Source organism: Triticum urartu, chromosome 5 (assembly GCF_003073215.2).
Source record: "Triticum urartu cultivar G1812 chromosome 5, Tu2.1, whole genome shotgun sequence".
NCBI classification, from domain to species: domain Eukaryota; kingdom Viridiplantae; phylum Streptophyta; class Magnoliopsida; order Poales; family Poaceae; genus Triticum; species Triticum urartu.
Window position 1 is genome coordinate 622,641,318 of NC_053026.1, and position 10,788 is coordinate 622,652,105.

Here is a 10,788-nt window from a genome sequence, read left to right on the forward strand (position 1 = left end):
TTGTAGCTCTTCTTCGATAATTCAAACCTGAGCTTGGGCACATCTCCACCCGGTGAATAGTAATTTTAAAAAATAGTAAAAATACAAAAAATATATTTATCATTATTTTCGCATAGAAGATGCTCAAGTGCGAAAAAATTCAGGGTTAATGACATTCGAGGAGCCGTACACAAAAAAATCAGCTCCGAACATTGTGGGTTTTCAAAGATTCTTATAGGCCCAAATTTTGTTACTTTTGCCACGACCTCTTTGAATTTCCAAACATCTCCAAATTTTGCGTGCACATTGCGACAGTTCAGTTTTTCTAACATTTTTGCTATTCTTTTTACCGATTTTATTGTTCACATGCGAGAGCATATGAGCCTGGCTCCAACCGCTGCTCTCGCTCTTCTTCCTCTTCTATTATATTCACATGCAGCTCTCTTGCATGGCTCAAAAAAATTAATTTATATTTGTAGAACCCATAAAAAGGAAAAAAAAGATGAGCATGGGGTGTATGGGAATTGCAATAAAAATTGCTCTATGTATTCTCAAAGTGATACTACATTCCTGGATGTTGCATTAATGTTGATTAAAGTGGTTTTCAAGTTAATGCGGAGTAAGAGCGGTTGCATTAATTTAGTCATGAATCGGAAACAAAGAAACAAACTCAATAATGCGGCATTTTGAGACCTCTTCCAATGGACGGGTGCTCAGATGAGGTGCTAAGCACATTAAAAACTTGAGCAACTAAAGCCCCCAATGCATAGGTGCTTAACTTGTTGTAGCTAAGCTCCTTCATTTAATGATTTAGCAACTAAATTCATTTATGCATTGGTGAGTTTCTTTCATTTAATTGTTTTGCCTAGGTTCATGTGCTTAGGCATTATTTCTTTCTGGGGTCATCACATTCATCTCACTCCTCTTAATTACCTTACCACATCAACTTTTTTGTCTACATGGTAGCCTTAGCATCTGTACAAAGTGGAGCACGGGAAGGGCCTGAGGTGCGAGACCAACGCTAGGCCACACAAAAAGACACTTCTAAAAGAGTCTCAAGCCACCAATTATCTAATCTATTCTTAGTTTCGATTTCAATGACAAATCCACACATAGCCACTCCCCTTTTAAGTAGTCACATCACGCCAATGTTCCAAGTTGAGGGGCCACTTTCAGAAAAAGTCCCTCCTCCTCCTCCTCCTAGCCCTACATCCCTCAACCATCTCGATTCCCGGCGACGTCGGCCATGTCATACCAGACCCTTGAGATGACGTTGATCTCGGCGAGCGATCTTAAGAAGGTGTCATTCTTCTCTCGCATGCGCGTCTATGCCGTTGCCTCCATCTCCGGGGCCAACTCCTGGATGCCTACCCATGGCACCCAAGTCGACCACAACAATGGCCAAAATCCCACATGGAATGCCATGCTCCATTTGCCGATCCCTGCATGTGTTGATACTCGCGGGCTCGCCCTCCATGTGTTGGTACGCTCGGAGGCGCTCCTCTTCGGCCACCATGACGTTGGTGAAGTATTTGTGCCCCTTAATGATCTTTTGGCAGGCACAAATAACACTAATGACCCAAAGGCCATGAGCTACCAAGTGCGGCGACCCTCGTCTGGCCGTGCCCACGGCGTTCTCTACTTCAGCTACAAGTTCACCGGCATCAAAGCTGCTTCCGCAAGCGCTACAGATAACAAACAAGGGCAGTATGTCAAGTACTCTGGGGGCTCTGAGGTGGCAATGCCCAAACCCATGGTGCCCGTCACCGCATACCCACCACCGCATGCCACATTTTCATACCCACCGGGTGCACCAAACGCAGTGTATCCACCACAGCCATATCCACCACCGTACATGTATAATACTGCTCCAGCACCGGCAACAATGTATGGGTATGCGCCAGCAACGACTATGGCTGCACCGGCAAGGCATGCGGGAGGGATGGGAATGGGCCTAGGCCTCGGGCTCCTCGGTGGCGTGGTTGGCGGGATGATGCTCGGTGACTTGGAGTCTGATGCCGCCTATGACGCTGGGTTCAATGATGGGATGAGTTTTTAGTTCTCGAAATTCGGACTACGTATAAGGAGGATGTCCTTGCAAATCTGTAATGTGAATCGAAAATGAGTGAACAAAGTGAACTCGTCATAATGTGCAAGTCTTTTTGTATCTTAATTACTTCGACTTGAAAGGCAGGGGGTTCCGGCGGCTGCAGGGAGAGGAGCGCAGGCGTGGCACGGGCGGAGGTTCGGCCGTGAGGGACGGGTGCTTGTGCTGCCCAGATCTGGCATCGCAAAGATGCCTCGGGTGGAGCTCGTGCGGATCTGGTGTGGCGCACGTCGAGGGCGCGCGGAGGGCCTGCGCGGCTCAGAGGCCCGTGGTGGCGTGGAGGTGCTGCTTCAAGGTGCAGGTATGGTCGATCTGCTCTCCGACGGTCGTGAGAGCGCGCATCTGATGCATGCTTGGCTGCGGGCGGCAGCCATGGTGGTTGCAGTCTCGGGCGGTGCACCTCCTTTCATTGTTGGCATGGTGCTCAGCAGGGCACGGCGGTCCGCTGCGTCCGGTGGCTCAGCTCTTGGTGGCCTTTCATGGATCTGGAAGCTGGCTCTTGTGTTTGGTCGTCGATGCTCTCCGCGAGGTGCGGTTGGCTACGGCGGCAGCTCCTTCGTCGACGGGCTAGTGCGGTGGTGGTGGTTGGTGGGCTTGCCGGTGTCGGTGCGGGATGATGTGCGGTCGAGGTGGTGTGGGAGCTTGGATGAAGACCCTGTCTTGGTTTTGTGCCGTGGCGAGCGATGGCGGCGGTTGTGGCTGTCGTTGACCTTTCTGGAGGCATCGCTGCTTTGCTGCCACACCCGTAACGCACGGATCCGGCCATCTCGGCCTTTCCAGGGGAAACCCTTGATCTTATGATCGGAGAATGGCGGCGCCTTGGCGTCGTTTTCCCCTCTTGAGGGCTTTGTCTCAGAGCTCAGCATCGGCAAGCGGGACTGGTGGTTTGCGGCGGTTGTGGGGTCCAGGCTTTTGCGGCAACAAAGACGGTGGGAGCGATATCGGCGACGTGGCAATGGTTGAGGTAGTCGGTTCTTCTCCGGCGTGTCCGCGGGATGTTCTCGATTTGTTTGCTGCTATGAAGTCGAAGCTGTTGCGGTGGGGTCCTATGGTGTACAATGACTGGTTGCAGGTGGTCCTTTCGGCAATATCCTGTGGCACCAGTCATGCCTAGTTTTGTCCTTAGTAGTTCTTCGTCAAAGTCGGAGCTGCGTTGTTTGGTCGCAGGTGGCTGTTTGGCGCGGATCTTCATTCATCTTTACTCAGCCTCTACAATGTAGTTGAGTCGACGATCGTCTACGACGAAGTCGGAGTCGTTTGCTCCGAGTTTAGGGATGGCGATGACGTCTCTAGGAGAGGAGTGATGACGATGGCGCATGCGTGCTATCTCGACGAGACCCTCTTTGGAGTGGTATGTGGGGGGTATCTTATTTGTGCAGCTTAGCGGTTGTGATGGTTTTTACCCGGTTCTTCATAATTAACCGGGCAACCTGGTTTTTGGTTGGTTTTTCTTAATTAACTGAGCAACTCGTTTCTTCTTAATGAATGCAGGATAATTGCTATTTTGAAAAAAAGATTGCAGTTACTGTTAGGCCGATGGAACCACGCGAAAGTAGCCATAAATGTATACGCCCTTCGTCCATAGTTACACAACACTCTGTTTGGCTCTAATTTGGAAGAGCAAAACAGGCATTTCGTTGGAACTCTGAAGGGATTCCTGCTTCCAACATTTGCTCGCTGATTTGCAGAGCAATTAGCACAGAACTCCCTGAAGGAATTCCTGCTTCCAACATTCCCTCGCTGATTTGCAGAACAATTAGCACAAAATTCGCACTGCACTTCAGTTAGGCACGGAGATTGATTAAAACATTGGTCAGACTGTATACTGATCATGGATGTTGATTAAGAAAGTTGCAAATTTTGTGCATGCAACTTCCACACTGCTTAAGTGTATTGTTATTCTTCTAGGCAAAAGCTGACGAAATCTGATCAAACTTGTCATAATCAACCAATACCTACTTTGATCTAGTCCCTCTACTTTTCATAAGTACAAGGCTTGCTATGTACTAAATCAACACATTCAATATCTCCTTTGATCTAGTCGCTCTACTCATAGGAATAAGAACTTAATATGTACTGAATTAACACACTTTCCGCAAAAAGAACAACTTCTTGTGGCTGGGTTGCCTACAGAAGTTAAAAATTCTCCTTGTGGAACTCGAATTTCGTGTTTGTCTTTCTCGAGAAATCTTGCGCAAGGTCACGCAGCTCCTTTGTTAGCACCGGTGCACCGCAGTAGAATACTCCTGTGATATCCAAGAATCATAGAGTAAATGCTAATTCAGAAAAGTAATGCTATGTGTGTGCATATATAACAATGTTGATTGATCGATCATGTAATTCTTAGAGCAAGAAAAGAAAAATAACAGAGCCGGCTGCTCGCTCTATCACATTGATATGTCATCTATAGTCAATCTAATAGCACATCTCATTCTCTCACGAAGTTTCTCGAGACTCTGCTGCAGTGGTGCTGCAAATGCTATCTACAACCCATTTCTCTTCTCTATCCTCTCCTTTCTCCTCACCCTCAACACAAATACGATATGGCTACTCCTATAGCCTTCTTACCTAACCCTATTATGTTTGCTGTTAAATCCTAGCGGTAAAGGTTGAGGCGTTAAGATCATGCCTTGCCTAATATGACCAAGTTAGGTAAGGGAGAATATTTGAGGATGACTTTTGGCACCCAAGCTTGTCTACACCCGACATGAGCAGTAATTTTTTTAAAAAAAAACTGATTTTTTTTACGCCGAAGATGCTCAAGTGCACTACAAGCATGCAAAATTTTATGGACAATTTGAATTTACTGTGCATCAGGGAGTAGATGAGCATGAGCTCATCGATGGATTGTAAGAATCTTATGTGTATATGGTACTGAGGTTAATTAATTTATGGTGAGGAATCTGAGATACCTCATGCATATATTAATTGATAGTTCTATCCAGACTTTAGACTGCTCAAAATTTCTTTAGTGGTTGCAGCCATCAGCAAGTAACAATGATCGGCTGGCACCTAACATGTGGCATACCTATCATTTTGCATACCACTCCCAAAATTTGGTTCTACAATGGAATGGTTTTATGTACTCAGCATTTACTGTTGGGTGTAGCTATCAGCAAGCAACAGTAATTGGTTGGTTCAACCTTGGCTACTCCCTATCCATGCCAGTTCAAGTTGAACACATACACCTTCGATCCTGACAAGGATCGTGCATGTCCTTGTCAACCCGGGTTTTGCATAGAAAGTTAGGCCATCGCTATACACTTAGGTTCAGTCTAGCACCAGGAAGTTCCTCTCACAGCGACCCACGGGAGGAGAAGTCGTACAAGCATAAAACAAATCGATATCGACTTTCACGGTCTCTTCGACCAAATTTCGACCATGCACGTGTGAAGAAACTACCGAGAAAGCATGAAACTTAACATGGTACTTCCCGAGCATGCTAGCTAGTTATGGTACCAACAATTTGAGTATGGACGTGTGAAACAAAGAGAGTTTGGTACTTACCGACACGCTGTTCACGGTGGTTGAGGGCGATACGCTTGTAGACGTTGCGCCAGTTTGGTCGGGCAAAATGGGTCTTGACACGGGTGCCGGAGACGATGTCGACGCCGTTCTTGGCATGGTTGAGGGACTGGAGCATGGCGATGAGCGCGGACCGGGCGTCCCCGTCCTCGTAGACACTAGTGCAGTAGTTATGGAGCTCGATGACACTCTTCTTGTCCGACTCAGCTATCTCGTCCATGACGCCGCGGAACCACTCGAAGGAGCCTTGCTCCCGCGTCACCCAGTAGAAATAGGCGCGCCGGGTCCGGAACGACGAGGCCGACGTGCTCGCGTCCCCGGGGTTGCCGGACTCGACGTCGCCTTCGAGCCGCTTCATGTTGTTGATGATGTCCTTGATGATGGAGATCATGGGCGTGGCCCCGATGCCCAGCCCCACGAGCAACACGATGTCGTATTGCTTGTAGTCCTGCGCCGGCGCGCCGTACGGCCCGTCGATCAGCACCTTTGGGAAGCTGCAACACAATCACATTTTGTAAGACTAGTACATTAAGTTGCAGTGATTTTAATTTATTAGGACTGATTGACATGATCAAGACACCAATCACATGGGGAACACACATTGATATCGGATACTAGTAATGTTTAAGCAATGATTTAACAACCGGAAGGGAGAATGTTCTTATTCTATCCTCAACCGATGGCCGGCGACCCTCCACTGAACAAGTGGCCGGATGTGTTTCCACCTCCACCGGGAGGGCATTAGCAGTCACTTTCCCCAAGATAATGTTAGACATTGCCAGTCACTTGTCCACCCACCCGTCAGTTGCGCCATATCCTAGCCAAAACGGAATCGGCCATAATATGCACAACAATGACAAAGATCAAAACTCCACTCCTACGCAGAGACTTTGCCACTGACTCCGGCCTGGACTGTATGTGGATGTTTAACGCACTAGTAAGAAACAGTAGAAGCATCATAGTTTTATTATTGTTACATGTTATTAGTTATGAGGTCCTTGGTTAGTCAGTGCAAAATTTAAATTTCCTCCTCTGTTCCGAGCTCTTCTGACCGATTTTTTTAGAAAAAGGTAATGAAGAATTAAAAGTCAGAGGAGGCGGCTAACGAATAACGCCTCGTGCCAAAGACGCATAATACTAGAGTGCGTACAGATTTCTTCCAGAGGTTCAATTTCATATGTCTTGACTAGTATATTATATTTGTTGGAACAATCCGTACGGAGTGATGCTTTGACACATGTGTGTGTGGAAGCGTTCGTGGCCATCCACCACCACCTACCGCCGGACCACTACCGGAGAGGCAGAGGCCGGCCAGATTGGACCACGCCAAGGGACCGACCCGCACCGCACGTAGAACAAAAATTCCGGCCGGAATCCGTTTCAACGGAGCAGAAGAAACAAGGGGCCGTACCTCGGGTTGGACATGGCGCCGTCGCGGTCGTACTCGGCCCGGAGCAGGCCGCTCTTGCCCTCCGTGGGCGGCCGGCAGACCTTGGAGAAGACGTTCTTGAGCTCCCGGGTCCAGTCGCCCAGCGTCCGGATGTGCACGCTCACGTAGTCGTCCTGCGGCGCCGACGTGATGGAGAACGGGTGCCTGCACGTCCATCAATTCATTTTTTTTTGTTAATTATAATTGTTCGTGCGTACCTTCATGATGATGGTCTAATATAATCTAATGATTAGAGTTGCTACATAGTGAATTAGTAGTACCATTGGAAGGGCGAGACGGCGGCGCAGTTGACGAAGATGTATTGCCCGCTCTTGTACCGGAACCCCTGCGGCTTGGAGAAGTGCAGCGACAGCACGTTGCCGGGGTACACCGCCACCTTGAGGATCTTCACCGGCCGCACGCTCGACCGCAGCGCCCGCGTCAGCCGCTCGCACGCGTACATCACCATCGGCACCGCCAGGTACATCCACGTCTGCATCAACATCACATTCATTTTGTTCACAGGCAGGTGTCATCTTTACAGTTCAAGGTGGAGCGAGCACTGATGCATGAGACTGGCCTAAAGATGGATGGATACGTACCGACTTCTTTTGCCACTTGTGTGTGAGGTAGAGGAAGTGGCCGTGGACGATGAGCAGCGCGTAGACGACGACGAAGAGGTGGTGCGAGTACCAGAAGGCGTTGAACCCGGTGAGCCGGTTGAGCGGCTTGGGGAGGCTGAGCCTGCCGCGGCGGAACCACGGCATGGCGAGCGTGAAGGCGATGGCCATGAGCAGCAGCATCACCAGCCCCGTCCACCCCTCCGTGCCCTTGACGAACCACCAGTAGTTGGGCGGCTGTTCCTTGCCGAAGAAGGGCTTCATGGGCTCGTACTCCTCCTCGGTGGCGTGCAGCAGGCGCGGGAAGTCGCACGTCAAATGGGAGATGATGTGCAGCCCGGCGCCGACCGAGATCCCCGCCGCGATCACCTTGTGGAAGTTGATGTTGTCGTCGAACGGCACGAACCGCCCCGCGGCGGTGCGGTTGCGGAACCACGTGATGGTGTTGCGGCACACGGGGAGCAGGATGAGCGCCATGTTGAACTTGAGCGTCTCGGCGCCGCCCTTGGCCACGCACACGCAGTAGCCCATCACCTTGAACACGGCGCGCTCCCGGTACTGCATGAACTTCCAGGTGAAGAGGCCCCCGCAGATGGAGAGCCACAGCAGGATCACCCAGCAGCGCCGCCAGTTGTCCTCCAGGAAGTAGCTGGCGCGGCGGTACCACCGCCGGAGCGGGTTGGGCTCCGCCGTGGGCCGGAGGTGCTGGCTCAGCATCTGGCTCAGGTTGCGGCTGTTGGTCGTCCCGATCCCCATCGACTGGCTCGGCGCCTGCAGCAGCAGCATCTCCAGATTGTACAGCTGCAGCAAATTGATTCATTGACAACATTCTAATTAGTTTCATGCAACACCGTTTGCAGCAAAACAGAGCAGCCGACCAATCTTGCACATACTACTAGTACTACGAATCATGCATGCCATTAAACAAGACAAGCACGGCATTGCCAATGTTTAATTACCTCGATGTAGCCGAGGTTGTTGGGGTCGAGCTCCTCCATGATGAGCCGGGCGTACTCCTCCGACTGCTCCGAGACCTTCTTCAGGTTGTTGGCCGCCGCGCTCAGCGTGATGATCTGCACGACAGATTACCAGAATAACCGTCAGTTACAAGGTCAATCGCCGGATATCAATTGCTCGTTACACGATTATATTCGAGATCACGAAAGAAATATTTGGCAGGTTCGGCCGGGCAGTGGGAGCTTGCAGGACAAGGACATGTCGAGGTCAGCATAACGTGTGGTGGTGGATGACATCGACGCCGACGTGCAATGGCAATCAGGCAAAGGAGAAAGTCGCAAGTACTAGTATTCAAGGACAGTCACTGATCGTCGAAAAATCGGTCATGGCAGCCAGAAGCTCTCTCTTTGATCGTGAACGGAGCAGTGAAATTGAGAGTGGTGGGAATGGATCTGACTAACCTCTTTGACCTCCTCCTCGGTGATCCTGCCGTCAGCGTCCTTGTCGACCCTGTTGGTTGATTAATTGGTTGCGTTAGTTCGTGGATTGATGGTTCATTTAGTCGGAATGATAATCAAGTATAGTTCTTATTAATGAGTGGTAGTAAGTACTCGTGGGATTAATCAGTGAAATTTGCTGGTAATAAATGCGTACATGTCGAAGAAGGTCTGCAGGCGGCTGTCGAAGCTGGTGTCGGAGATCTGGTCCCAGAACTCGAGCAGCTCCGCCTTGCTGATGCTGTCCCCGGTGATGTTCCGCCGCCTCGCCAGCGCGTCGAACAGCTCGCCGGCGAACGCCAGCTCCTTCATCCCTGCGAAAAATTTCGACAGTACTTAACCGACCATGAACGAACAAGGAGTAGCATAATTTTGATTGATGCGAGAGGAAGCAGTTGTGGGCGCGGTGATTACCGATGCACTTGCCGAACTTGGAGCGGTGGAGGAGGCCGTTCTCGGCGAGGTCGTCGAAGCGCTTCTCGACGGCGGGCCAGCCGGCGGAGCCGTCGGTGCGGCTGATGAACTTGAGGCCCTTGAGCGCGTGGGCCGCGGCGGACTTGGACTTGTCGACGCGGCCGGGGCCGGCCCCCCGGCGGTTGACGGAGGCGAGGCGCCGCAGCTCCTGCGAGACCTGCTTGATCCGCGTGGAGGCGGTGCGGAGCACGCCCTGGCCGTAGGAGGAGGAGCGCTTCTCCAGCGTCTGCGCCAGCAGCTTCACGTCCGAGTCCTCGCCGCCCGCCGCCGGCTTCACGCTGTGCACCGCCACCGAGTCGTCCCGCACGTCCAGGGTGATCTCCACGTAGTCGTCGTCGTCGTCGCCGCCGCCGTCGTTCCTGGCCCGCGGCGCCGGCGCCCCGTGCGGCGCCGTGAGGGGCGCGGACACGGACTCGGCGAAGCGCGCGCTCTTGCGCATGGCGGAGCGCTTGGCGCCCAGGGGCCCGCTGTGCGGCACGATCCTCTCGCCCGCCTCCACGATCTCCCCCGCCGCCCCGCCCCCGCCGCCCGCCCGGTTATGCATGGCCGCCCCGGCCGCCGGTCCTGGCTCGCGGCCGGTGGAGGAACTGGTTGGATAGGAGGCGTAGACGGTCGTGGATGAGGGAAGAGTTGGACGCGTCTGGTCTGGTCTGGTGGTGAGGTGATGACTGATGACACAGGAAGGAAGGGAGAGACGGAGTATTTGTATTCGACTAGTCGTGCGGCGCGGCCGGCCGTCGTCTTTTCTCCTTTTTCTTTTCTCGATTGGTTGATTGATGATTCTTGGGAAAAATGGGGTGCGCGCTCCTTCCTCGCCTCTTCCTTGTTGCTTTTATGGGTGCTGCCTCTTGTTAATGCAGACGAAGTGATTGGTTTTATTAGCGGCGTGAGGTGGGGTTGGTGGCGCGTACGCGTGGAGAAGACCAGACAGAGACAGGGTAGGTGTGCTGCGGGATTGGACCGAAATGAGCAGCGGTCAACAGGCGGCTCCCCAATTCGCACACGAGTCTGGGTCAACACAGTTGACATGATCCCCTCTGGCTGTGCCTGTGCCTGTGCCTGTGGTGAAGAGTGATCCAATGACCTCGTCGATGATGACTCGAATATAAGTTATTGAAATCTGTTATAGGTTAAAAGTAAATGATCAAATTCGCACGGGAATAAACGAATCTGCGTCAACAGATCTGTTGACCGGGAAGT

The 10,788-nt window shown here is 51.6% G+C and overlaps 2 protein-coding genes across 2 annotated transcripts; one reads left to right on the top strand and one right to left on the bottom strand.

The window, feature by feature from the left end:
• Positions 1–1,158: 1,158 nt before the first annotated feature.
• Positions 1,159–2,128, top strand: LOC125506337 (protein SRC2-like). Its single transcript, XM_048671178.1, has one exon. The coding sequence runs from the start codon at positions 1,226–1,228 to the stop codon at positions 2,036–2,038; it is 813 nt and encodes a 270-aa protein (XP_048527135.1). The 5' UTR covers positions 1,159–1,225; the 3' UTR covers positions 2,039–2,128.
• Positions 2,129–4,002: 1,874 nt separating this feature from the next.
• LOC125511349 (respiratory burst oxidase homolog protein B-like) lies at positions 4,003–10,368 on the bottom strand. Its single transcript, XM_048676695.1, has 9 exons — positions 9,529–10,368; positions 9,272–9,428; positions 9,079–9,127; positions 8,620–8,733; positions 7,643–8,461; positions 7,322–7,533; positions 7,023–7,205; positions 5,594–6,105; positions 4,003–4,332 (listed from the first exon to the last, which is right to left on the bottom strand). The coding sequence occupies exons 1-9, from the start codon at positions 10,130–10,132 to the stop codon at positions 4,223–4,225; spliced, it is 2,760 nt and encodes a 919-aa protein (XP_048532652.1). The 5' UTR covers positions 10,133–10,368; the 3' UTR covers positions 4,003–4,222.
• Positions 10,369–10,788: the final 420 nt, after the last annotated feature.

Excerpts from the sequence above, each read along its gene's own strand:
- LOC125511349 (XM_048676695.1), bottom strand. The coding sequence starts at position 10,132 with ATGCATAACCGGGCGGGCGGCGGGGGCGGGGCGGCGGGGGAGATCGTG. Across the intron at positions 8,734-9,078 it reads CCGAGGAGGAGGTCAAAGAG|ATCATCACGCTGAGCGCGGC; the intron begins GTTAGTCAGATC and ends TCTGTCGTGCAG. Across the intron at positions 4,333-5,593 it reads CCACCGTGAACAGCGTGTCG|GAGTATTCTACTGCGGTGCA; the intron begins GTAAGTACCAAA and ends TGGATATCACAG.
- LOC125506337 (XM_048671178.1), top strand. The coding sequence starts at position 1,226 with ATGTCATACCAGACCCTTGAGATGACGTTGATCTCGGCGAGCGATCTT.